The following is a 25,279-nucleotide window of genomic DNA, read 5'->3' as shown; positions in this document are numbered from 1 at the left end:
AGTAGTGCATGCCCATGACAAGAGAAGCATTGTTTGGCCTGGGGATACCCAATTGTACAAGTGTTGGGCTATTAGAGAGGCAACACTTGCTAACCTTCATGCTAAGGTGCTACCACCTTTGCTTCCCTTAGCTCTACCTATCTCTGTCTTACCAGTGGAAAAGTGGGAACCCCAGGGTAACATGGTGGATGATCCATCTGATGACATGTGATGTGGGCTACTTGGGCTCAAAGTTGCATGCTCAGGCAACCAAAGTGTGTGGGTTCGCAACTTTTTCAGCAAATTAAGATTCAGTGTCTGGTCTACCCCAAGGTGAACTGAAACATAAATCCCTGCTTCATGTCTGAGTTGCAATGTCACTTACAGACAAAGATTATTTTAAATATTATTAAATAATTGTTGAGTATAAACAATTATTTTATATTCATCTAGTGATTTCCATAATTTGTCCTTTTTGACACCACTAGCTAGAGGTCTTTTAAAAAGATCTATGCAAAGGAGGCTCTTACAGTGTGCAGTAGCTGGCATAGGGAAGGAAATCAGTATTCTGTTTTCAGGGTTGGGAGCAGGACAAAGCTTCAGTTTAGGAGTCTGAGGTCCAGAATCTACAATTCCCCAATGAATGTCCCTTTGCCACATCTTACATTAAAGTAAATGAAGCTGGCTGTCAGAGTTCAAGTGAGGTGAGCCAACAAAAAACCCATTTCTCGTGTTGATTTACATATAATATATAGTGTATCCTGTGCCCCTAAAAATGAGCATCCTTTACTGCTTATCAAACACTTGGAACATCTCCCTTTTCCACCTCCAACCCAAACTTGAGCTTGAAATTTTACCTTTTACCTTTCACAATTCCCTTTGCTCAGCACCATTGTCTTTATATTAACATTTGTAACATGAAGAACAACTAAGTTCATTTCTTTGAATATGTTTTCTTTGCACTTACACATTCAAGGATAGTTTTTGGTCCCTCATCTGGACAATGGGAACACAGACTTATATAACAGGTGGCTAATGGAATTTTGTAAATGACTTTAGTGTATTTGTTCAAAGAAAATGCTATGAGTTTTCCATCTTTGTGTCATCACATCACCTTTGAATTCCAAAGTGAAAAAGTGTGGCATAAAGTGATACTTTACATATAGTTTTAGGAAAATAACCTCACCAATTTTCTCCATAGGATAGTTTCAAGTTAAAAATTATCATTTGGAGAAATTGGAACTCTATGTGTTTTTATTAAACCGAAATGTTCAGAAAAGATGAAGAAATATGGCAGTTTGTAATATAATTTAGTTTACATGTGTGTGATCTATCAACAAGTGTTTTGAAACACATTGTTTTCAATATTTATTCCACTGATTTAATGAGTATATGAATGTCTTCCCAACAGGAGAAGCTTCTAAGGACAAAGCTCAAAGAAAATAGCTGCACTTATTTCACTTTCCTGGTATTCCATGGCTGCTGGAACTGAATCGAGCACATCCCTACCTTCTCCACCAAACACCCCCAACTGTGGTGTCTATCCTTCCTTCCTTGTTAAGTGCAATAAATCATCACCTTTGCACATATTACACAGAAAATGTAAACACAAGAATGCTTGTCTCTACTGCAAAATTGTTTTTCACTGCCCAACTGAACTTTTTGAAGTATGAAAATCCTAAGGTGCCTTGAGTTGAAAAAACTGCAACAAATTCTTTCCAACTAAAAAATTCAACACATTTTTTTTACACTTGACAACTTTTTGTGGAATGTGGTGGTAATTCATTTAATCACAGCTACTCTGGAGTCAAACACAGTAGGACTGCAAATTCAAGATGAGTCCGTGAAATGTGAGGGAAATCTCATCTTAAAAACAAACTGTAGTGCAGAAGCAGACAGCATGAGCTCCATAAATCAAATATATTGCTGAGATGATGGAGCACACTTGGCAGGAAAAAAAGCACCAAGAAGAATCAAAACAATGACACCCTGAACCCCCAGCCCATGCAAAATTTCTCTGTGCCACATTAGACTGAGAAAACAGGAGGGCTCCTGTGCCACCAAACAGTGGTTCCAAACCTGCCTTGGGAGACATCCAGCAGACCAACAGGGGAGCAAATAAGTGTCACATGGTATTCACACAACCACCCCTGGGATAAACCAGCATAGCTCCCCTGCACAGACTGACTCCACTGTCCCACAAAAAATAAATAAATAAATAAAAACTGAATAATAAACAAGGAACTGAGAAGGAATATGCAGCAGAGGGGGCAGGGTGCTGTGCACATTGGAGAAAGGGGGAGTGGTAAGGAGCTGATCTCCACACGAACTTTCAGTGAACAAAGACTGGAATGGTAGCTGGGACAACAGCAGGTGGGTGATAAGCTGCTACTTAAAACAGGACAAATAGAGGTCAACAAAGCTCATCTCTTTAGCCAGTGAGCAACATCCAAAGTCAAATGACATTGAAAAATTGAAAAAGAGTGACCAAACCATAATAACATGTTGACAGCTGGGAGCCAGCTGACAGATCTCTGACTCGCCCCTGAGAAAAGGAGTGAAGCAAAGAAACAAACCTCCAACAAGCCAACACAGAAAAAACCCAAATCCGAAGCAGGATGGCTTCTGGACTATAGAGCTGATCTCCAGAACCTGAGGAAAAGACACACCCTACTGAAGGAGCAGCTGACTAAGAAGCTGCCACTGAAAGACAGGAAAAAAAAAACTGGTGAGTCTCCCCAACCACCTGGCAAGACTAAAGAGACCTTCTGTTTAAATACCAACACCAGAACTGGATGTTGAAGGAGTAACTCCAGAATTACTAAGACTGAAATTCTTTTTTTCTTGAACCTGGAATTTTTTATGTGTTTGTTTGATCATTTGTTTGTTTTGTTCCCTGTTTGTTTGTCGACTCTCCTGTTGATTTCTTTGGTTTTCTTCTTTTTTTCATTCTTTGTTTTGTTAGTGTTACTATTGTGAGATAGCTAATACTAAATTGCAAACAGACCAGGGACAGAAACAGCATACATACACTAACCTAAAACCCAACACACCACAAAACAAAATTAACCCAAGTGAAAGAAAACAGGTGGCTGAAACCACCTATAGCCTATCAAGAACATAGTTACACATTACCAAAGGAAGTGATAGGAAGAAGGAGATGGAAACCTATCTACCCCCAAAAATAATTTAATACAGCATTCAGAGGGAAATGAAAAACTGACACCCAGTTACAGAATCCAAGAAAATAAAGATAAACTATGCCAAGAAACCCAAAGAAGCCCACATGTCTAGTAACTCAAGAAATTCAAAGATAACCAAAATAAAGAATATGAGAAGACACAGGAGGAACTATATGAAATTTTAGGAGCCCTAAGTAAACACCAAAGAGAAACAGCAAACACTATAAACAGAGAAGTAATCAAATTAAAGACAAAATAGACAATATTAAAGAGGAAGTGTCGCATGACATGGAAAATCTCAGAAAAAAGAATGAAGCAAAATTACAAAACACAATGGAAGGCCACTCCAGCAGACTAGAACAAGAGCAGAACAGAGAATCTCAGAACTTGAAGATTAAATGGAAATTAACGGAAAAGCTGGAGAACTATTACTCAAACAACACAAGGCCTGTGAAAGGAATAAGCAAGAACTCTCTGACTCCATCAAAAGACCAAACCTCAGAATCATGGGCATTGAAAAAGGAGAAGAGGTGCAACAAAAAGGAATTCACAGTATATTCAAAAAAATAATAACAGAAAATTTTCCAATTCTAGAGAAAGCTATGACCATTCAGGTACAGGAAGCCACCAGGACACCAAGGACTTGACCAAAATAGAACTACCCATGACACATTATCATTAAAACAACAAGCACAGAGAATAAAGAAATAATATTGAAGGCTATAAAAGAGAAAGAACAAGTAACATATAAAGGTAAACCCATCAAAATTGCAGAAGATTTCTCAATGGAAATCTGAAAAGTAAGAAGAGCATGGAGTGAGATATTCTGGGCACAGAATGAAAATAACTTCAACCCTAGGATACTGTACCTAGTAAAACTATCAATCAAAATAGATGGAACAATAAAAATCTTCCATGATAAGCAGAAACTAAAACACTATATAACCACTAAGTCACCACTACAAAAGATTCTTCAAGAAATTCTGAATACAGAAAATGAAAGCAAACAAAACCATGAAAGGATATGCAATAGCAAACCACAGGAGAGTTCCAGACAAGGAATCAGAGAGTAACACTGATTCAACTGCAGACAAGCAAACCTTCAACAACAACAAAAAATAAATGACAGGAAAAACCACATACCTATCAATACTAACACTGAATATTAATGGATTCAACTCCCCCATAAAAGACTATTTGGTAAACAGGATTAAAAAGGAAGATCCAGAAATCTGTTGCTTACAGGAGACCCATCTCATCGACAGAAACAAGCACTGACTTAGGGTGAAGGGCTGGAAGAAGACATACCAATCCAATGGCCCCCCCCAAAACAGGCAGGAGTAGCAATACTTGTCTCAGACAAAATAGAATTCAAACTTACATTGATCAAACAAGATAAAGAAGGATACTCCATACTAATTAAATGGGAAATACACCAAAAGGAAATAACAATTATCAACCTATATGCACCCAATGTCAATGCACTCAATTTCATCAAACACACTCTGAAGGAGCTAAAAACATATATAGATTCCAACACAGTGGTAGTGGGAGACTTTAACAACCCCCTATCACCAATAGATAGACCATCCAAACAAAAAATCAATTAAGAAATAGACTAACAAATCACACTATAGATCAAATGGACCTAGCTGATGTCTACAGAACATTTCATCCAACTTCTGCTTGATACACATTCTTCTCAGAAGCTCATGAGACTTTCTCCAAAACTGATCATATCTTTGGGCACAAAGTAAGACTCATCAAATATAAGAAAATAGAAATAATCTCATGCATTCTAGCTGATCACAATGCATTAAAACTAGAACTCAACAAGAAAAGCAATAGTAGAAAACATGCCAACAACTGGAGGCTGAAAAACACATTGCTCAATGATCAATGGGTCATTGATGACACAGAAGAATAAAATAAAACATTTCTGGAAACTAATGAAAATGAAAACACGACCTACCAGAACCTATGGCATACAGCACAGGCAGTCCTAAGAAAAGTTTATAGCCATGAGTGCACATATTAAAAGTACAGAAAGATCTCAAATCAATGACTCAATGCTATATCTCAAACTCCTGGAAAAACAAGAACAAGCATATCCTGAAACAAGCAGAAGAAGAGAAATAAAAATAATATGATCTGAAATCAATGAAATAGAAACAACAACAAAAACTGTACAAAGAATCAATGAAACAAAAAGTTGTTTCTTTAAAAGAAGTAAATAAGATTGACAGACTCCTGGCCAACCTGACTAAAATGAGGAGAAAAAAACAAATTTGTTTGTTTTTGTTTTGTTTCTCCTTTTGCAGAAGGGGAGATAACAACAAACACCATTAAATCCAATAAATCATCAGAGACCATTTTGAGAACGTCTATTCTAATAAATTTGAAAAATCTTGAAGAAATGGACAAACTTCTAGATTCTTATCACCATCCAAAATTGAACCAAGAGGATATTAATCACCTGAATAGATCTACAACACAAAGTAAAATTGAAGCAACAGTAAAGAGTCTCCCCCAAAAAAGAATTCCAGGACCTGTTGGATTCTCTGCTGAATTCTCTCAGACCATTAAACAGGAACTAATATGAACCCACCTTAAATTGTTCCATGAAATAGAAAGACAAGCATCATTACCTACCTCATTTAATGAAGTCAGTAGTACACCCATCCAAACACCAGACAAAGACACCTCCAAAAAAAGAGAACTATCAGCCAATCTTCTTAATGAACATCGATGTAAAAATCCTCCATAAATTAAGGATAAACTGAATACAAAAACACATGAGAAAGATCATTCGTTATGACCAAGTCGCTTAATCCCAGGGATCCAGACATGATTAAACATAGGCAAATCTATAAATGTAATACAGCACGTTAATAGAAGCAAAGACAAAAACCACCTGATCATCTCAATAGTTACAGAAAAATTCTTCAACACCACTTCATAATAAAAGCTCTAAGAAAACTAGGAATACAACGACTGTACCTCAACGTTGTAAAGGCTATACACGACAAACCTATAGACAGCATCATAGTTAATGGAAAAAAATTGAAACCATATCCCCTAAAATCAGGAATGAGACATAGGTGCCCACTATTCCCACTTCTATTCAATATAGTCCTGGAATTCCTACCCAGAGCATTTAGGCAATATGAAGAAATAAAAGGAATAAAAATAGGTCAAGAAACTGTCAAAATATCCCTATCTGCAGACAACATGATCCTATATATTAAAGAAAAACCAGCAGCATATTTCTCAATCAAAGTATAATGAAATTAAATGATTTGTTCTTCAGTTATGCTAGGTACATTTCAAGTCCTCAATAGGTATATGTAGCAAATGGCACAACAGAATCATCCATATTATCCTAGAAAATTTACTTGATCAGCACTTGTCTAATTACTTAATTCACTGAAAGTTTGTAGCTAGATCAGAAACCACACAGCTCTTACTCCAAATGGCTGGGTGTCCCCAGATGGTCCTTTTGACTGTGCACCTGCTTAGTTTTATTTTTTTCTACATTGAATTGATGCATGACATGCCATATGAAAATAAATCTGGTGTCAAATATTATCTTTATCAATGATATTTTGTTATAAAAGTACTATACTTCTCCATACCATAGGTATTTTGCATAATGATTATTTGAAAACATTTGTCTGTTCAAAACCATAATCCAAATGCTTTCTAAATATTACAGTGTGGCAGTAAATACATACAGGAGGAAGAGAAGACAGAAGGGAATAACATTTATCCAAGCTCAGGGTTTTGTTGCAATGAGGAATTTAGGAAGTATGAAGAGACTTCCTGGAGAGAGTCAGTGTGATGTGAACTCACTGAGGAGTTTAAGAAATACGGGGCTTGGGCAGTGAAGGTGTAATGGGTGTGGACCCTATGTGCTCCCCTCTTCTTCAAGGAGTAAATCCTATAACCTGATATGACTGTAGAAACAGAGGTTCATCCTGTGGCTTCCAGATGGCTCCAGAGCTTCCTCTCTGCTCAAAATGCTTGTTGCCATGTAAAACTGACAAAAGTTCTTTCAGTTCACTTGATTTCTTCAGCCTCTGACCTTACACAGGGTAGCTAACTGCTAGCAAAGTCTGAATGCACTAAGACCATCATGCAAATTGTTAGGGATCTCCAGTTCTTCCCCTCTAGGATAGAACTCAGTGCTAGGTTACTTACCCCACTTGCTGATAAATTTATCATAAGGTCCTAAACTTTAATGCTTCCTGTTCTTTAGGGCACAAATGGGGGAGGGTTGCAAAGGGCTGGAATAAGTGAGTACATATTCAGCCCATACACTGCAAAGCTCCTTGAGTCCAACAGTGGATCACAGTACACAAAAAATGGAAACTTCTATATTAAATGCATACCTAAAGCAAATAACTGAGAGTCAACCAGTCCTCCCTTCCCTCAGACCACATAAAATACCAACTTATAAATCATGAAATGCGAGAGTTTCCATGTAATTTTGTTTGGTTTTGTTTTCATTCTTCCTTTCTTTCTTTATTCTTTGTCTCTTTCTTTCTTTCTTTCTTTTTCTTTTTAAATTCTTCTTCTTGGCAGTATTGGTGTTTGAACTCAGTGACATTTTCTTGCTAAACAGTCACTCACAACTTGAGCCACACCCCCAGCCCTCTAGGGCTGCTGGGACTGGGTCATTGACATGATCACATGATGAATGTGTGGATAACAAGCTACACACCATGTCCAGTGGTGTGAAACAGTACCTAACCCTACACTACCAAGTCTTGACAAAAAAATTGAGAGTACTTCAACAAAAAGAATTCATAGGATGACAACCTTAAACCAATGACTTGGCCTTAGATGCATAAATCACAATGAAGAAACACAATTAATATGAAAAAACAAGCAACTTGACTCCTCCAAAAATCATAGTTCCATAATAATGGACTCTAATGACTGAGAAGTACATAAAACATCAAAAAAATTAAAAGAATGATTATAAGTATGATATAATTTTGATAGGTCATATCAAAATTAAAAGGTACCAATAAATACTTCAAAGAATACAAACAGTTGAATGAACTAAAGAAGATAATGAAAACATTCAATTAAAGCATAGAATGCATGAGAAAATTAAATTGAAATTCTGGAAATTCTGGTAGGTCACTCATATGAGTTACCATATGTAACGTCATAAACAGCACTCGCCAAAGTCAAATATGCATCCAAGAACCGAGCTCCTGAGCACTCTTGACCTACTGTGTCCCATACTTGCATTCCTACTGTTCCATCCTCCAGTTCATGGTGTTTGATAAAATGTCAGTGTAACTTTTGCCAGAGTGGTGTTTTCAAAACTGTCATACATGAATCTGATAATCAAGGTGGCCTTGCTGGGAAGGAGATGCTTTTGGAAGCATGGGTGCATTTCAGCTTGCAGGGCCAGTGGATTCCTTCAGCAGAATCCTGTGAAAATATTGGCATGAAAAAGACAGAAGATGATATTTTCTGGAATGAGTATGGTAAGGCTGGATTGAAAGATTTAGGTCATCATCCCTCAGTTCACCATTTTTCCCTACAGGACACTCATGGTCCCTTCTGCTTGCTGAAACCACATCTTTAGCATCTCATGTATATGACACAACATAGACCTCTACCTGTCTTGTGATCATTTTCATTTCATAATTCCTGGTGAATTATAGTTTTGTGTCCTCAACGAGCTGAAAAAATTATTGAACAGAGGAATCATTTGAGTTTTCCCAAAACTGATCTTTCAGAGCATAGAATAGGATTAGCTTCATAAATATGAGTGAAAAGATTTACTACCTAGACACTGTGACCCCAAAGTTAGTATTCTGTAAGTTGTTATGTCACAGACCTGCCATTTGTTGACAAACAAACTCCATAATAAACAAGTTGACATTAGACACTCTGGGAAAGCAGGACTGATGCTGCCCCACAATCAATAGGAGCCCAGAGGTGTGGGAGCTCTCTTCCTGGCTTTCATTGCTTACATGATTTTTCTGAAATAAAGTTCACAATGGGCCATATCTCTTTGGGCAATTTCTGGAATATATTCTATTTTACTTTGTGATACTAACTCACCACATTTTGACTATGACAACCTTTGCACCAATATTCTTGGAGTGGACACAGAAATTCAGGTCAACAGTGGGCCATGATGTCTGACAGAACAAAAATGGCAACTCTGAGGATGTATCAACCAACTGTGCAGTAAGAATGACTTGGCCTGTAAATTTGCATTGGAATGGCAAAAGGATACAATGAAGGATCATCTCTGATATTAAGTTCAGAAGGATGGGAGGTGTCCCTTAGTGAATTGGAAGGCAGAAGGAGGGAAAGAGGATTAAAATTTTAATGCTGTTTGAAGGAGTCCTCAGAAATGAGCAGGTTACCTAGAAGATCAAAACTGTACATATTGGTTTAACTTGTGCATAGTATGTTTCTAAGCCAATGACACATTGAATGAGACTATATATTGCAATGGGGTCATTTGTTGTTACTCTTCATTGTTGTGGCATATGGGATCCAATATGTAAAGCAGAAAGGGAAGTGAACCACACAGCCAAGCAAAACTGTGAGTTCCTGGTTGCTCAGTGTTATATCCTAGTTGTGACTTTTGGCTACACTCAACTACCACGACTTTTGTTCACCTTCTTCCCTATATGCCAGATAGCCCCATCACTCTTGTTAACCTTAGGTCCTCAGCACCACCACTGAGAAGAGCAACAAATTCCTCCATAGCTCAGGGCCAAAGCATATCAGTTCTTGGGCATTATAAACTGAACTTTCCCTGGTTTACAGACCCTGTTCAGAATCGCTCCCATTTATTCTGGTCCCCAAAAGATGCGGCTAGCATTTTGGGACTCACTAAATGTAACATTTCCAGATGAATCATTAAAATTTAATTTCTCTGTAATCCTCAGGGCCTACCTTCTTCCAAACCTACCAGACTAAGGTGCCCTTAGGAGCTGTCTTCCTCATCCAACTTGCTTGCGTTGTGAGATGTAGAAGGTGGCAAAGATCTCACTTACACAATACCCAGCCTCCTTTCCTTTGTGTTTGTTTACTATCAGCTCTGACCTGCAGTGCATGGTAAGATTAAGAGAGTCTCTCAAAGACCTGGGCTTGAACAGATATCACAAGCAATTAGATAGAAATAAAATATAAATGGAGGGAGAAGAGCAAACATAGGATTTTGATAGGATTTTGGCTCATTATAAAGAAGAGATAAAGTAAAATATTTGCCAAATATTTCAGTGATTTTTGTAGCCATCACCAGATGAAATATGATGGAGGCTTGCTCTAAAATGATCATGGAGGTGAGGAGTGGTCACACTTGGGATGAATTGGAGGTGTGCTTTTGGTGGTTCTGCTTTTCTTGGTTACAATGTGTGAAGTGCAATGTGTTGATTGTGCACAACCTAGGTGTAACTTGTGCATAGTATGTTTCTATGCATTGACAATTTTTCTTCTGCTTTCTTTTTGTGCTCAGTAAGCTCCAGAAAGAGATTTCTCATTTCCTCTTAGGATTCTTTTGTGTTAGTGTTATTGAACCTAGCACCATTTTTTTTTCGATTTATCTATTTTTTTTCTTTTATTATTCATATGTGCATACAAGGCTTGGGTCATTTCTCCCCCCTGCCCCCACCCCCTCCCTTACCACCCACTCTGCCCCCTCCCTCTCCCCCCACCCCCTCAATACCCAGCAGAAACTATTTTGCCCTTATTTCTAATTTTGTTGTAGAGAGAGTATAAGCTATAATAGGAAGGAACAAGGGTTTTTGCTGGTTGAGATAAGGATAGCTATACAGGGAGTTGGCTCACATTGATTTTCTGTGCGTGTGTGTTACCTTCTAGGTTAATTCTTCTTGATCTAACCTTTTCTCTAGTTCCTGGTCCCCTTTTCCTATTGGCCTCAGTTGCTTTTAAGGTATCTGCGCTTTAGTTTCTCTGCGTTAAGGGCAACAAATGCTAGCTAATTTTTTAGGTGTCTTACCTCTTCTCACCCCTCCCTTGTGTGCTCTCGCTTTTATCATGTGCTCAAAGTCCAATCCCATTGTTGTGTTTGCCCTTGATCTACTGTCCGCACATGAGGGAGAACATACGATTTTTGGTCTTTTGGGCCAGGCTAACCTCACTCAGAATGATGTTCTCCAATTCCATCCATTTACCAGTGAATGATAACATTTCATTCTTCTTCATGGCTGCATAAAATTCCATTGTGTATAGGTACCACATTTTCTTAATCCATTCGTCAGTGGTGGGGCATCTTGGCTGTTTCCATAACTTGGCTACTGTGAATAGTGCCGCAATAAACATGGGTGTGCGGGTGTGCGGGTGCCTCTGGAGTCACCTGTGTCACAGTCTTTTGGGTATATCCCCAAGAGTGGTATCGCTGGATCAAATGGTAGATTGATGTCTAGCTTTTTAAGTAGCCTCCAAATTTTTTTCCAGAGTGGTTGTACTAGTTTACATTCCCACCAACAGTGTAAGAGGGACTTTTTCCCCGCATCCTCGCCAACACCTGTTGTTGGTGGTGTTGCTGATGATGGCTATTCTAACAGGGGTGAGGTGGAATCTTAGTGCGGTTTTAATTTGCATTTCCTTTATTGCTAGAGATGGTGAGCATTTTTTCATGTGTTTTTTGGCCATTTGAATTTCTTCTTTTGATAAAGTTCTGTTTAGTTCACTTGCCCATTTCTTTACTGGTTCATTAGTTTTGGGAGAATTTAGTTTTTTAAGTTCCCTATACATTCTAGTTATCAGTCCTTTGTCTGATGTGTAGCTGGCAAATATTTTCTCCCACTCTGTGGGTGTTCTCTTCAGTTTAGAGACCATTTCTTTTGATGAACAGAAGCTTTTTAGTTTTATGAGGTCCCATTTATCTATGCTTTCTCTTAGTTGCTGTGCTGCTGGGGTTCCATTGAGAAAGTTCTTACCTATACCTACTAACTCCAGAGTATTTCTTTTTTTTTTCTTTTATTATTCATATGTGCATACAAGGTTGGTTCATTTCTCCCCCCTGCCCCCACCCCGTCCCTTACCACCCACTCCGCCCCCTCCCTCTCCCCCCCAATACCCAGCAGAAACTATTTTGCCCTTATTTCTAATTTTGTTGTAGAGAGAGTATAGGCAATAATAGGAAGGAACAAGGGTTTTTGCTGGTTGAGATAAGGATAGCTATACAGGGCATTGACTCACATTGATTTCCTGTGCGTGGGTGTTACCTTCTAGGTCAATTCTTTTTTGATCTAACCTTTTCTCCAGAGTATTTCCTACTCTCTCCTGCATCAACTTTAGAGTTTGTGGTCTGATATTAAGATCCTTGATCCATTTTGAGTTAATATTGGTATAGGGTGATATACATGGGTCTAGTTTCAGTTTTTTGCAGACTGCTAACCAGTTTTCCCAGCTGTTTTTGTTGAAGAGACTGCTATTTCTCCATCGTTGGTTATAGTTGTGTGGCTTCATATCTGGGTCCTCTGTTCTGTTCTACTGGTCTTCATGTCTGTTTTTGTGCCAGTACCATGCTGTTTTTATTGTTATTGCTTTGTAATATAGTTTGAAGTCGGGTATCGTGATACCTCCACCATTGTTCTTTTGACTGAGTATTGCCTTGGCTGTTCGTGGCCTCTTGTATTTCCATATAAATTTAATGGTAGAGTTTTCAATCTCTTTAATGAATGTCATTGGAATTTTGATGGGAATTGCATTAAACATGTAGATTACTTTTGGTAGTATAGACATTTTTATTATGTTGATTCTACCAATCCATGAGCATGGGAGATCTCTCCACTTTCTATAGTCTTCTTCAATCTCTTTCTTCAGAAGTGTATAGTTTTCCTTGTAGAGGTCGTTCACATCTTTTGTTAGGTTTACACCTAAGTATTTGATTTTTTTTGAGGCTATTGTAAATGGAATTGTTTTCATACATTCTTTTTCAGTTTGTTCATTATTAGTGTATAGAAATGCTAATGATTTTTCTATGTTGATTTTATATCCTGCTACCTTGCTGTAGCTATTGATGATGTCTAGAAGCTTCTGAGTAGAGTTTTTTGGGTCTTTAAGGTATAGGATCATGTCATCTGCAAATAGGGATATTTTTACAGTTTCTTTATCTCTTTGTATTCCTTTTATTCCTTCTTCTTGCCTAATTGCTCTGACTAGGAATTCCAGTACTATGTTGAATAAGAGTGGAGATAGTGGGCATCCTTGTCTCATTCCTGATTTTAGAGGGAATAGTTTCAGTTTTTTCTCCATTACGTATTGTGCTGACTGTAGGTTTGTCATATATAGCTTTTATAATGTTGAGGTACTTTCCTTCTATTCCTGTTTTCTTAGAGCTTTTATCATGAAATGGTGTTGGATCTTATCAAAGGCTTTTTCTACATCTATTGAGATGATCGAGTGGTTTTTGTCTTTGCTTTTTTTAATGTGGTTTATTATGTTTATTGATTTTCATATGTTGAATCACCCCTGCATTCCTGGGATGAAGCCTACTTGGTCATGGTGAATAATCGTTTTGATGTGTTGTTGAATTCAGTTTGCCACTATTTTATTGAGGATTTTTGCATCAATGTTCATTAAGGAGATTGGCCTATAGTTCTCCTTTTTGGAGGTGTATTTGCCTGGTTTTGGGATAAGTGTAATACTGGCTTCATAAAATGTGTTAGGCAGTTTTCCATCCCTTTCTATTTCGTGGAACAGTTTAAGGAGGGTTCGTATCAGTTCTTTAAAGGTCTGATAGAATTCATCAGAGAATCCATCAGGTCTTGGACTTTTCTTTTGGGGGAGACTCTTGATTGCTTCTTCAATTTCATTTTGTGTTATAGATCTATTCAGGTGATTAGTTTCCTCTTGGTTCAGTTTTGGATGATTGTGTGTGTCTAAAAATCTGTCCATTTCTTTAAGATTTTCAAATTTTTTTGAATATAGGTTCTTGAAGTAGTCTCTGATGACTTCCTGGACTTTTGTAGAATCTTTTGTAGTAGTGGTTTGGTCATCATAGATTATTTTAGTTTCTGCTTATTATGGAAGACTTTTATTGTTCCATCAATTTTAAATGATAGTTTTTGTTGTTTTCTCCCCTTTTGCATTCCTGATTCTACTAATTTGGGTTTTTTCTCTCCTCACTTTCGTCAGATTTGCCAGGCATCTGTTGATCTTGTTTATTTTTTCAAAGAACCAACTTTTTGTTTCATTAATTCTTTGTATGGTTTTTTGGTTTCTATTTCGTTGATTTCAACTCTAATTTTTATTATTTCTCTCCTTCTAATTGTTTTGGAATTTGCTTGTTCTTGTTTTTCTAGGAGTTTGAGATGTATCATTAGGTCATTGATTTGGTATCTTTCAGTCTTTTTAATATGTGCACTCATGACTACAAACTTTCCTCTCAGGACTGCCTTTGCGGTGTCCTTTAGGTTCCAGTAGGTTGTGTTTTCATTTTCATGACTTCCAGGAACTTTTTAATTTCCTCTTTTATTTCATCAATGACCCATTGCTCATTAAGTAATGAATTATTTAGTTTCTAGCTGTTTACATGTTTTTTGTCTTTACTTTTGTTGTTGAGTTCTAGTTTTACTGCATTGTGATCAGATAGTATGCACGGTATAATTTCTATTTTCTTATATTTGCTGAGGCTTGCTTTGTGCCCTAGGATATGATCTATTTTGGAGAAGGTTCCATGGGCTGCTGAGAAGAATGTATATTGTGTAGAAGTTGGATGAAATGTTCTGTAGACATCAAGTAGGTCCATTTGATCTATTGTGTATTTTAGATCTTGGATTTCTTTATTGATTTTTTGTTTGGATGACCTATTTATTGATGATAATGGGGTGTTAAAGTCTCCCACAACCACTGTGTTGGTGTTTATATATGCTTTTAGGTCTTTCAGGGTATGTTTGATGAAATTGGGTGCGTTGACATTGGGTGCATACAGGTTGATAATTATTATTTCCTTTTGGTCTATTTCCCCTTTTATTAGTATGGAATGTCCTTGTTTATCTCACTTGATCAATGTAGGTTTGAAGTCTACTTCGTCAGATATAAGTATTGCTACTCCTGCCTGTTTTGTGGCCATTGGCTTGGTAAATCTTCTTCTAGCCTTTCATCCTAAGCCTATGCCATTTCTGTCAATGAAATGGGTCTCCTGTAAGCAACAAATTGTTGGATCTTCCTTTTTAATCCAGTTGGTCAAACAGTGCCTTTTGATTGGGGAATTAAGTCCATTAACATTAAGTGTTAGCACTGATAGGTATGTGGTGATTCCTGTCATTTAGTTGTCTTAGTTGTTTGAAGGTTTGGTTGTGTGTACCTACATTTAGGTTACTCTCCACTTTCTTGCTTTTTTTTTTCCTGTAGTTTGGTGCTGCCTGCCCATTCATGGTTAAGTTGGGTTTCACTTTCTGTGTGCAGAATCCCTTGAAGAATCTTTGTAGTGGTGGCTTTGTGGTCACATATTGTTTTATTTTCTGCTTATCATGGAAGACTTTTATTGCTCCATCTATTTTGAATGATAGTTTTGCTGGGTAGAGTATCCAAGGGTTGAGGTTGTTTTCATTCAGTGCATGGAAGATCTCACCCCATGCTCTACTTGCTTTTTAATGTTTCTGTTGAGAAGTCTGCTGTGATTTTGATGGGTTTACCTTTGTATGTTATTTGTTTTTTCTCTCTAACAGCCTTCAATATTCTTTCCCTAGTTTCTGTACTTGTTGTTTTAATAATGATATGTCATGGGGTAGTTCTATTTTGATCTGGTCTATTTGGTGTCCTGGAGGCCTCTTGCATCTGTATGGGAATATCTTTCTCTAGATTTGGGAAAATTTCTGTTATTATTTTGTTGAATATATTACACATTCCCTTTGCTTGCACCTCTTCTCCTTCTTCGATGCCCATGATTCTCAAGTTTGATCTTTTGATGGAGTCAGTGAGTTCTTGCATTTTCTTTTCACAGGTCTTGAGTTGTTTAATTAATAGTTCTTTGGTTTTTCCTTTAATCACCATTTCATCTTTGAGTTCTGAGATTCTGTCTTCTGTTTGTTCTATTCTGCTGGATTGGCCTTCCATTTTGTTTTGCAGTTCTGTTTCATTCTTTTTTCTGAGGTTTTCCATGTCCTGGGTCGTTTCCTGTTTAATGTTGTCTATTTTTGTCCTGAATTCATTTATCTCTTTATTAATCATGTTCTGTGTTTCACTTTGGTTTTTATACAATGTTTCTATGGTTTCCTTTATTTCTTCTTTTGCTTTTTCAAATTCTCTATTTTTGTTGTCTTGGAATGTCTTGAGTGTTTCCTGTACATTTTGGTTGACCATATCCAATATCATCTCTATAAAATTCTCATTGAGTACCTGTAGTATGTCTTCTTTTAGATTATTCTTGTGGGCTTCATTGTGTTCTTTGGCATATAGTTTAATCTTCATTTTGTTGGAGTCTGGATCTGAGTATCTGTTTTCTTCATTCCCCTCTGGTTCCTGTACTAATTTTTTGCTGTGGGGAAACTGGTTTCCCTGTTTTTTCTGTCTTCCCGTCAGTGCCTGTGGTGTTGTTATTGTCCCTGTACTGTGTGCAATTAATTATTTTCTGGCTTATAATAATAGCACTAGTGATATTTATAATGGAAGGGTGAGAGAGGATGGAAAGCAAAGAAGTTAAAGGAAAAGGGAAAAACAAATAATCAAGTAGGAAGAAAAAACAAAACAGAGAAACAAACAAAAATTTTCAGAAATATAAACAGGGAGAGACATTGTACTAATCATAAGCTGAAAAGGCATTAGAGAGACAGTGATAGGATTGAAAATAAAAAATAAAAAGAATAAAGATAAGAATAAGAATAAAAATAAGTAAATGAAATAAAATATATATAAAATAAAATTTAAAAAATAAATAAATGAAAACTAGAAAAAAAGAAAAAAAACAACTCCAAGTTCAAATGCAATGAAGTTTCAGTCTTAATAATTTTGGTGCTTGTCCCTCAGCCTCCAGTCCTGGAGATGGTGCCCCAGATGTTGTTCTGTAGTTGTCTCATCAAAGGGGAAACATAAAGTAGAACAAAACTGCACAAAAAAAGAAAAAGAAAAAGAAAACCCACAAAGTGTCCCAAGTTGAAATGCAATACAGTTTCAGTAAGTTTTTCAGCATGCAGGTGTAGTTTGGTTGTTTTCTCATCAAAGGTAGGGAGAGAGAATAAAAGAGTCTGGAGACAGTTCTGAGAGTTGTATCTGTGCCTTGGCTTGCCTGCCCACTGCTGTCAGCCTGCTGTTGCTGGTGGAGTTATTTATGCAGATCTTTGGGGTGAGCTTAGCACTCACCTTGCCCTGCAGGCTTTGTTTACTCAGAGTTCTGTGCACAAGCCATTGCTACAAGCTTTCACCTTTCCAAGCACACTGGGGGAGGTGACACTGCCCCTGCTTTCTCAGGCATGCGTGTTTATTTACAGTTCACGAGGTAAGTGGGTCTTCCCCCTTCTCCTGTGGAGTTTTCCTCCCACAGCCACTTTTACAAGCTTTCCTGCTCCTGATTGCTGGGCATGTGCTGCTGCTCCTGCCAGCCAGCATGTTTGTTTACAGCTCATGTGGGAAGTGGTTCTTCCCCCCTCTCCTGTGGAGTTTTCCTCCCTCTGCAGCTCTCACAAGCTTTCCTGCTCCTGGTTGCTGGGCGCATGCCCCTGCTCCTCCCCTCTCTGGCCAGGCCCAGCTTGTTTATTTACAGTTCCATTAGGGATTCCCTCCCCCCCCTCTTCAGCACTCAGGGAACCTCACCCTTTTTGCTATGTGTCTTTATTGTTCTTATTGCTTATTACTCAGTTTCTCTTTTTTCCCCTGGTTGGGGTCAGTCTGTCCAGGGGGCTATGCTGATCTGGCCCAGAGTTGTCTGTCGGAGTACCGCATACCGCTTAGCTCACGTTGTCCATGTCTTCCCAAGCCATCTAGACGCAGGTGACTGGCAGCCCGGGGTCCCTCCTGGTTTCTCCGTTTAATGTGAAGTGGAGATTCTCTGTGCAGGCTGGAGGCGTGGAAGGGTCAGTTTTGCCTCTTCTTGGTGGGCTTTCCTGCAAGGTGTGTCTCCAGTGTCTCTCCAAGATTTCACTGTAGGAGCATGCTTTCTTCTTCCTCCCTCTAGCTGCCATCGTGGAATTCTCCTTAAGATAATATTTCTAATTCTATTATCTAATAAAATGTTCTTCATGTCTTTGCAATGCTGTTTTCAAAGCTTCAATCCAGCTCAAAAATGAATGCATTCTGGGAATGGATGAGGGTGGTAATTTCTTCCAGAAACTGAAGAACATGGTAACATTGCACTTCCACAGTGACAAAACATAGAGATGGCTCCAGTATATAGCCTAATAAACCTCACTAATGAGCAGATGGAGGAGTTTGGAGCCACCAGTGACATGATAAAGTAAGTACCATTCATTGCCCTCTGTCACTAGAGATTCTCATTCATCCTCATGAGTAGAAAAGGACTTCCATACACTGTGAGTGAAGTTTTTAATCCATATCTTAAGAGGCAGAAAAAACTCAGCTGCAATGATGACTCTCAGTGGGGACAGTACAACCCCACTTGAGGGATTATTTATTCATAGTGATGAGGCATGCTACTAATATTTAGTTGTGGGGCAGCAAGATAGTCCTGAAGAAAGAAACATCCTCCAGTTCTCATAACTTTCAGAAATATCCCTGAACATTCAAAAAGGATGAATAAATAAATTTATGTAGTTATATTATTTATACTATACATGTGCAAATATTCATCTAAGCCTGGAATCAAACCATTTTACATATAAACACAGAGTATTTGGGAACCAGTTTAATAGGCATTAAATTTTCCAGAATATGCCATTCTAGAAGTAAAATGAGTACTTGCTTTCCCAAATGTTAATGACTTTTTCAAAAGTTGTTCACCATTTCAGAAAATTGTAGCAACTGTAACAGTGCCACTGTGGCATTTAAATCACAAATGCAATGATTCTTATCAATCCACACAAGATGATTCTGCCTTTACACACCAGCTTCTGACTCCTTTACTAGGTCTTCCAGTGTGACCCAGGGACATATTCACATATTCGAATGTCATTGCTTTTTATGTCCCCCTTTATATTGTACATAGGGTATCTTGTTGACTTTTAAAAGTATACAAAGACATAGTGCAGAGACTGCTATTTACTCACCAAAATCCAGTTTCTTCTCTGCTTTCCAATCACATAGATCAACTTCATGTCCTAGTTGCCCTCACATGTAGATATGACCTTGTAACAAGTTTAGACAGACAGCAGGAAGCAAATGCAATGAGCATTGTTTCCAGACCTGGATCATGAAAACCATCTTCACATGCATCCTTCTGTCTGACAGAATTGGGAACAATGACTAGGACAATCCAGGAAGCCATGTGTGGAAGATTCCACAGCTTCTGTTAACATGTTTTTCTATAAGAATACCAGGAGAGAAATTATGTGTGAACATATGCACCCATTCAGTTCTGTTAATTAAACAAGCAACACACTTTTATTGCTTTTGAACTATTCTAGAAATATCAGCCTATTTGTTACAGTAGGTAAACTATCCTAATTTGGGAAGTGCTAGGTCTGATAGCACTTCTCCCAGCCTGCTCCTGTGTGTCAGGAAGGCCATACCCTGTGGGCTGCAATTGCCGGGTTTCCACACCACCTAGCTTCTTACTCAAGGATTTCTATATTTTCAAAATAAAAATATACCCTGTTGAAGGTAAAAATTTCAAAAATGAGAATTATAATTAAAAGACAACCCACATACTTTATATTTAGAGTCATTAAGTGCCTTCTTTGAACGTAAGCCAGATTTATTTGACTATGAAAAATGTCCATAGGTCTCACCTGGTCACAAAGTCTTGTGATGCAGGATTACAGTATTCTGCCAAGAATGCTACACTGGCTTGCAACAATGTCAGAGTATGTTGGAAGTTTTCCAGTACAGAGGACTTTTTAAAAGTTCAGCTGTATTTTTTTCATTTTAACTTTATATATAATAAAGGCTACCTGCGAGATTTTAAAGCAAGTCTGTCAAGCATTAGAATTCCCAATTTCTTGGAGAAATAATAAAGTAGATATTCATCTACTCATTCAATACACATTAAATACTTTTATGGTAAAGACTGCATTTATAATTGAAAAGTAATCAATGTCAGAATCGTTTAAGCATAAAGTCCTCAAAACTTTGATTACCAGACAGTCACTACGATTCCCTAAAGTTTACTGTGATAAGAGAAAAATTTGGGTGGTAGTAAATCTTGAAGATTACAGCCGTACTTCTATTTCTGAGTGTAGCACTGGCATGTCCATAATGACATTCATTGCATTTGTCTTGAGGCTGGTTAGTAGCTATTTTTCCAGTCAATCATGAATTTGTTATTGTCATCACTGGTCATCTGGGTGTGTGCATCTCCTATAATTGCTCCTGTGGACAGGAGCCATATCCCTTCTTATAATATTGAACAGGGCTCTGTCTCATGTGATAGAATTGTTTTCTTACACAGCCCAAAATTTATGTGCCAGTTAACTAATTTCTGTTTTTGACTAGCAAAAAAAGTTGATGGTTTTATCCATGTCTGTTTTAGCCAATCTGAACTTTCTTTTTAGCCTCCTAAACTTTTCTCACAGTCTGAAAAGTGAATTATGAGAAAGAAATAATGCCATGAGTATAGGTTATGTTGTAGATTACTTGAAAGGACAGAAATAATTTCAACTCAAATTGAAAGCAATGAGTATTTCAGAGGAATTCATACTGATAAATCCAGAGACCAAATTCTCAAAGGCTGGTTTCACTCTGTAATCATGATTTGATGTGGGTTTTCAGCAGTGACTACAGTAGTCATATAGATACCACCTATGGGGGGCCACTATGACTGTAGTTAGGTATATTGTGGATAGAATCTAACTGAATGCTGGAGGTTTTGAACACCTGTCATCCTCAACCATTCTCCTAGATTTATTTACAGGATTAGGCTTTTGGGCTCCCAGATTACAATCTGGGTTGCCTAACAAAGCCTAGAATTTTCCCTCTAGATCGTCCCATGAAGGGAGAGTGAGATAATGCTGTTAACTTTCCCTTGGGAGCAAATAGACCACTCCTTTTCTATCCTCAGCATTCATCATATTAGCTTGATTTTCTTCCTTTTGTGTTCTACATATGCCATCACGACTATCTTTTTTTTCATTAAAAAATAAATAATAAAGCTTTTCAGTAGGTGACTATGCCAAGAAAGCAATAAGATATGAAATAAAAAATATCTTGAAAAGATGCAATTTAATAAATGTGTAATGAACTCTGATTAATGCTTTGATTTGAAACTTGTTATTGCAGTGAAGACATATGAAATGTAAGTTAATCAAGATATGATTTTTACTGTAATTCCTGTAAGTTAAAAAGTTAAATTTAAAAAATTTTGTTTTGTTTTGTTTTTCTGGGAGAAGGAAGTACTGAAGGGCTACTTTGCTTTTCTGAGGATCATATTGAGTCTTCTGAACTTCATTCTGAGTTCTCTGAATTCCCAGACAGCCCACTGCACACAAAACCCTGTTGCTGGGGCTGATTGTAACTTCCTGAATGTGTTGTGCATTATGAGTTATCCAGGTCTAAGTGCATGACTGGCTGGATTTAAGGTGGAACAAAATCCCTTCCCACATGGCAGGACAAACAGAAACTCAATGTGAGTGACGAAGGTAAAGTAAAAACTATCTGAGTCAGCAGAGGAAGTTGAACATAAACTCTGCATCTCTCAGTTTCTTTAGACACCTAGTCAGCCCCTTGGACTATAAATCCTCAAATAATTCACAGTCCATGGTAGTCCAGAATGGATATAGGACCATTTTGTTATCTCCCAAGGTTCCATTTTTCTTCCTCCTCTGAAATGATGGATTAGAGATGTGGCCCATAAACATATATCTATTTATGCCTTCAAACTGACCTTATAAATTGACCACACTAGTAGTCATTGTTGAAATTTAAGGAGAAAGTCCTTGCATCTCCAAGTTTCAACTTTTAATAGGAAATTTCAGCATTTCAAATTGATTTGTCTTAACAAGGAGAGATTACTAAAGTCATTAAAAGGACATACTCTTATGTGAATTCATTGAATCATATTGATTTCCTTATTATTCATAGGAGGAAAGAAAGAGAACTTTTGCCACCTGTAAAATAAGATTACATATGTCTACTTAGCATGACAGAATAGAGGATTGTGTGACATTACATATGGGAAATTCCAGACCCCACTGGTACATTATATACACTCAAAACATGATGGCTGCTTTTGTAACTCTTTGTAACTAATAAAAGGATGCTCTAAACAGCAGTTGACTCCTTTTTAAGGTTGTTATCTAATTCTGATTTTATTAAAGTTTTAAAATTATAGTGTTTGTTTAACTTAAAATTATGAATAGTGGAATTTTCTTATAGTCCATTTCTTTCTGGTGAACTATTTGGGGAGAAATAAAGAGAAGTCTTTTTTTTTTTTTCTGTTTTGCTGGGCGTAGGTACATTGAGCATTTACAAAGGTTGTTACAATCTATCAAATACATCATACTTACATCGCCCCCCTCCACTTCTCTCTCCCATCTCCTCTCCCTTGATTCTGGGAACAGTTTCAACAGGTATCATTTTTGCATTTACATACATGTGTATAGATTGTTTACACCATATTCATCCTCCTATCCCTGTTGCCTCCCCCCTTCCACCAGTGCCATCTGGCCCTCCCTCCTTGGGGGTGTATAAAACACCATCACCTTGGAAGATATAAAATACCTTCACAGCACCATCTAAATTGCTATTTGATTGAGTAACTGGCTACCGTAGCCTAGCCAAGTTGATTCATAAAATTAAAAATCACAGACTTCAACTAAACATTTATGAGACAGCTTCTTATACATTCAGCGCCTGTAACCATTTATTCTGTAGTTTTATGCTTTTGTCTCTGTATTAAATTATGAATTTTAGCAAAGAGTGGTAGCATGCACCTATAATCCCAGCACTCAGGAGGCTGAGGCAGAGTGATCACACAATTGATGCCAGCCTAGGCTACATAGTGAGACCTGTCTCAAACAATTGTGGATTTTTTTCTGATGTGTCTTTACATGTACTAATTCTCTTTTCAACTGTATGTGATTTCCAGTTACATGGTCTACTGACAAATACTCTATAACTTTTTATGATTCCCATTTCCTGGTGACCTTTTCAAACTTCTGTCTCACAGTTTTCACCGTACAAGCTATTTATTTTGGGTCTGGGTGCAGTGGCTCACTTCTGCAATTCCATTTACTCAGGAGGCAGAGAATGGGAGGATTGTAGTTTTAGACCTGCCAGACAGAAAGTCAGCAAGACCTGCTCTGAAGCAATAAGCCAGGTGTAATGGCAAGTGCCTGTGATCCCAGCTGTGCAAGAGGCATAGGTTGGAGGATCATGGTCCAAGGGCAGATCTGGACAAAATTACAAGATGCTATCTGAAAAATAACCAAAGCAAAACAGGGTTTGTGGTTTGTGGTGTGGCTCAAGTGGTAGAACACCTACCTAGCAAACATGAGGCCCTGAGTTCAAACCCCAGCACCACCGAAAAAGGAAAAAAAAAGAAAAAAAAACCTAGTTATTGAAGTACATGTTATTTTGATTTCTCAAGCTCTTATTGGCCTGTTTGTGTTCTATTGTTTTTATAGAGATTTTTGGGTGGTCTGGTATTGTTTTCTGGTTGTCTGTGTGTGCCAGGTACTGTACTGGAAAAATTATTTATAGAAAACATTGAAGGTTAGGATTACATTATCTTCCTCCTTGGGTGATTTTTATTTGTTTTTCAGATGCCTGGATATGAAACAGAAGGAAAGCCTGAAATAAACCATTCGCTTGCTTTTAATTGTCTTTAAAAATCGCTAATTTTGGAGGTCATAGAGCTGAGAAAAATATGTCATTAGTCTCTCACTATCCTTGCTATAGATCACACCTGTGATGTGTGGGCCATAATAATGTTTGTGTAGGTTACCTCTTAGGGACTTGAAAACTGCTTTTGTTGACAACAGTGACTCATCTCTTGGGCCTCATTGGGCCCAATCACCTCACATCATTGGGTATCCATTGTGACCTTTTTATATTAGAAGACACACAAAACAATACCACTGCCACTGTTTGAACACATGGCCTATGAAGAGCTATGAAGACTGATTACACGTGTTGACCTCTGAGCACTTCACCTCCAACACCTTCACCTTTCCTACACCTCAACCCATCCTGCGTGTTTATTCTGTAAATAAATTCCCTGAACCCTGTTATTGGGTAGGTGGGTTTGAGACTTGGTCTGCCATGTACCTCAGCTTGTTTTCCTCATTGTTTCAGTGATTGGCAATACTTCGTGGTAAGTAAAATGACCTTGGTTTGGTAACAGGTGTATTTCCTTTTGAGATAATCTTCACACAAGTTTAAGTAATGAAATATCCTGGGATATCCAGATGGGAGAAAATGTTACAAAAACTCTTTCAATTTTGTGTTTTACTTAGTATTTAAAGAACTTTGTCTCAAAGTAGGTTTTGGTTTATTTGTCTAGGTTTATATTCTAGCATACTAAGACTTTTGCTTGTGTCTTTTAGCCCTTGAACTCTATGAAAAGTTCATCTCAATCCTGTCCCTTCCTCTTTTTAAGCAGCCAAAATGTGGCCTTCAGTGATTTTCTCACATCACCATTTTTAGTACGCTGGATCACCACCTTGTAGCTGCTAAAAGTCTTGTTGAATCTAGGATGCTTTTTCTATTTGTTCGGTTTTGTCAGTGACTTCAGAGGATAGGGTGGTTCAAGTTACCTCGTCCACAATTACCAATAGTGTTGATATAAATACTATCTTATTTGGTTTCTTCTCCTCCTCCTTATTCTTTTTCCTCCTTCTTTTCCTGCTCCTCCTCCTGTTCTTCCCCCCCCCTCCTCCTTTATTCTTATTTGTTGTGCTGGGTGTGAGTACATTATAGCATTTATAAAGGTTCCTACAATGTATCAAATACATCAGATTTTAATTCCCCCCTGTACTTCTCTTCCCATTCCCCCTCCCCTGATTCCTGGAACTGTTTCAACGGGTCTCATTTTTGAATTTACATGCATGTATATACAC

The 25,279-nt window shown here is 37.7% G+C and overlaps 2 protein-coding genes across 7 annotated transcripts in view; one reads left to right on the top strand and one right to left on the bottom strand.

Annotated features, from left to right (window-relative positions):
* LOC141419726 (eukaryotic translation initiation factor 1A, Y-chromosomal-like) overlaps window positions 1-6,723 on the bottom strand; it is a 41,106-nt gene extending 34,383 nt beyond the window's left edge. For 3 of the 5 annotated variants that reach the window (XM_074063250.1, XM_074063249.1, XM_074063252.1), the window contains exon 1: window positions 5,814-6,723. Coding sequence is in view for 3 of the 5 variants with exons in the window: in XM_074063249.1 (XP_073919350.1) it covers window positions 5,814-5,843 (30 nt within the window). In the remaining 2 variants the exon portion in view is untranslated. The remainder of the gene's footprint in view (window positions 1-5,813) is intronic. The other 2 variants (XM_074063253.1, XM_074063254.1) reach the window with 2 other exon arrangements.
* The window catches only part of LOC141410420 (ATP-dependent RNA helicase DDX3Y), a 1,065,346-nt gene that overhangs the window by 218,490 nt on the left and 821,577 nt on the right, over window positions 1-25,279 (top strand). The gene's annotated exons all lie outside the window — the stretch shown is intronic.

Source organism: Castor canadensis, chromosome X (assembly GCF_047511655.1).
Source record: "Castor canadensis chromosome X, mCasCan1.hap1v2, whole genome shotgun sequence".
Lineage (NCBI taxonomy): Eukaryota > Metazoa > Chordata > Mammalia > Rodentia > Castoridae > Castor > Castor canadensis.
This window is presented reverse-complemented; position numbering and strand designations above follow the sequence as displayed.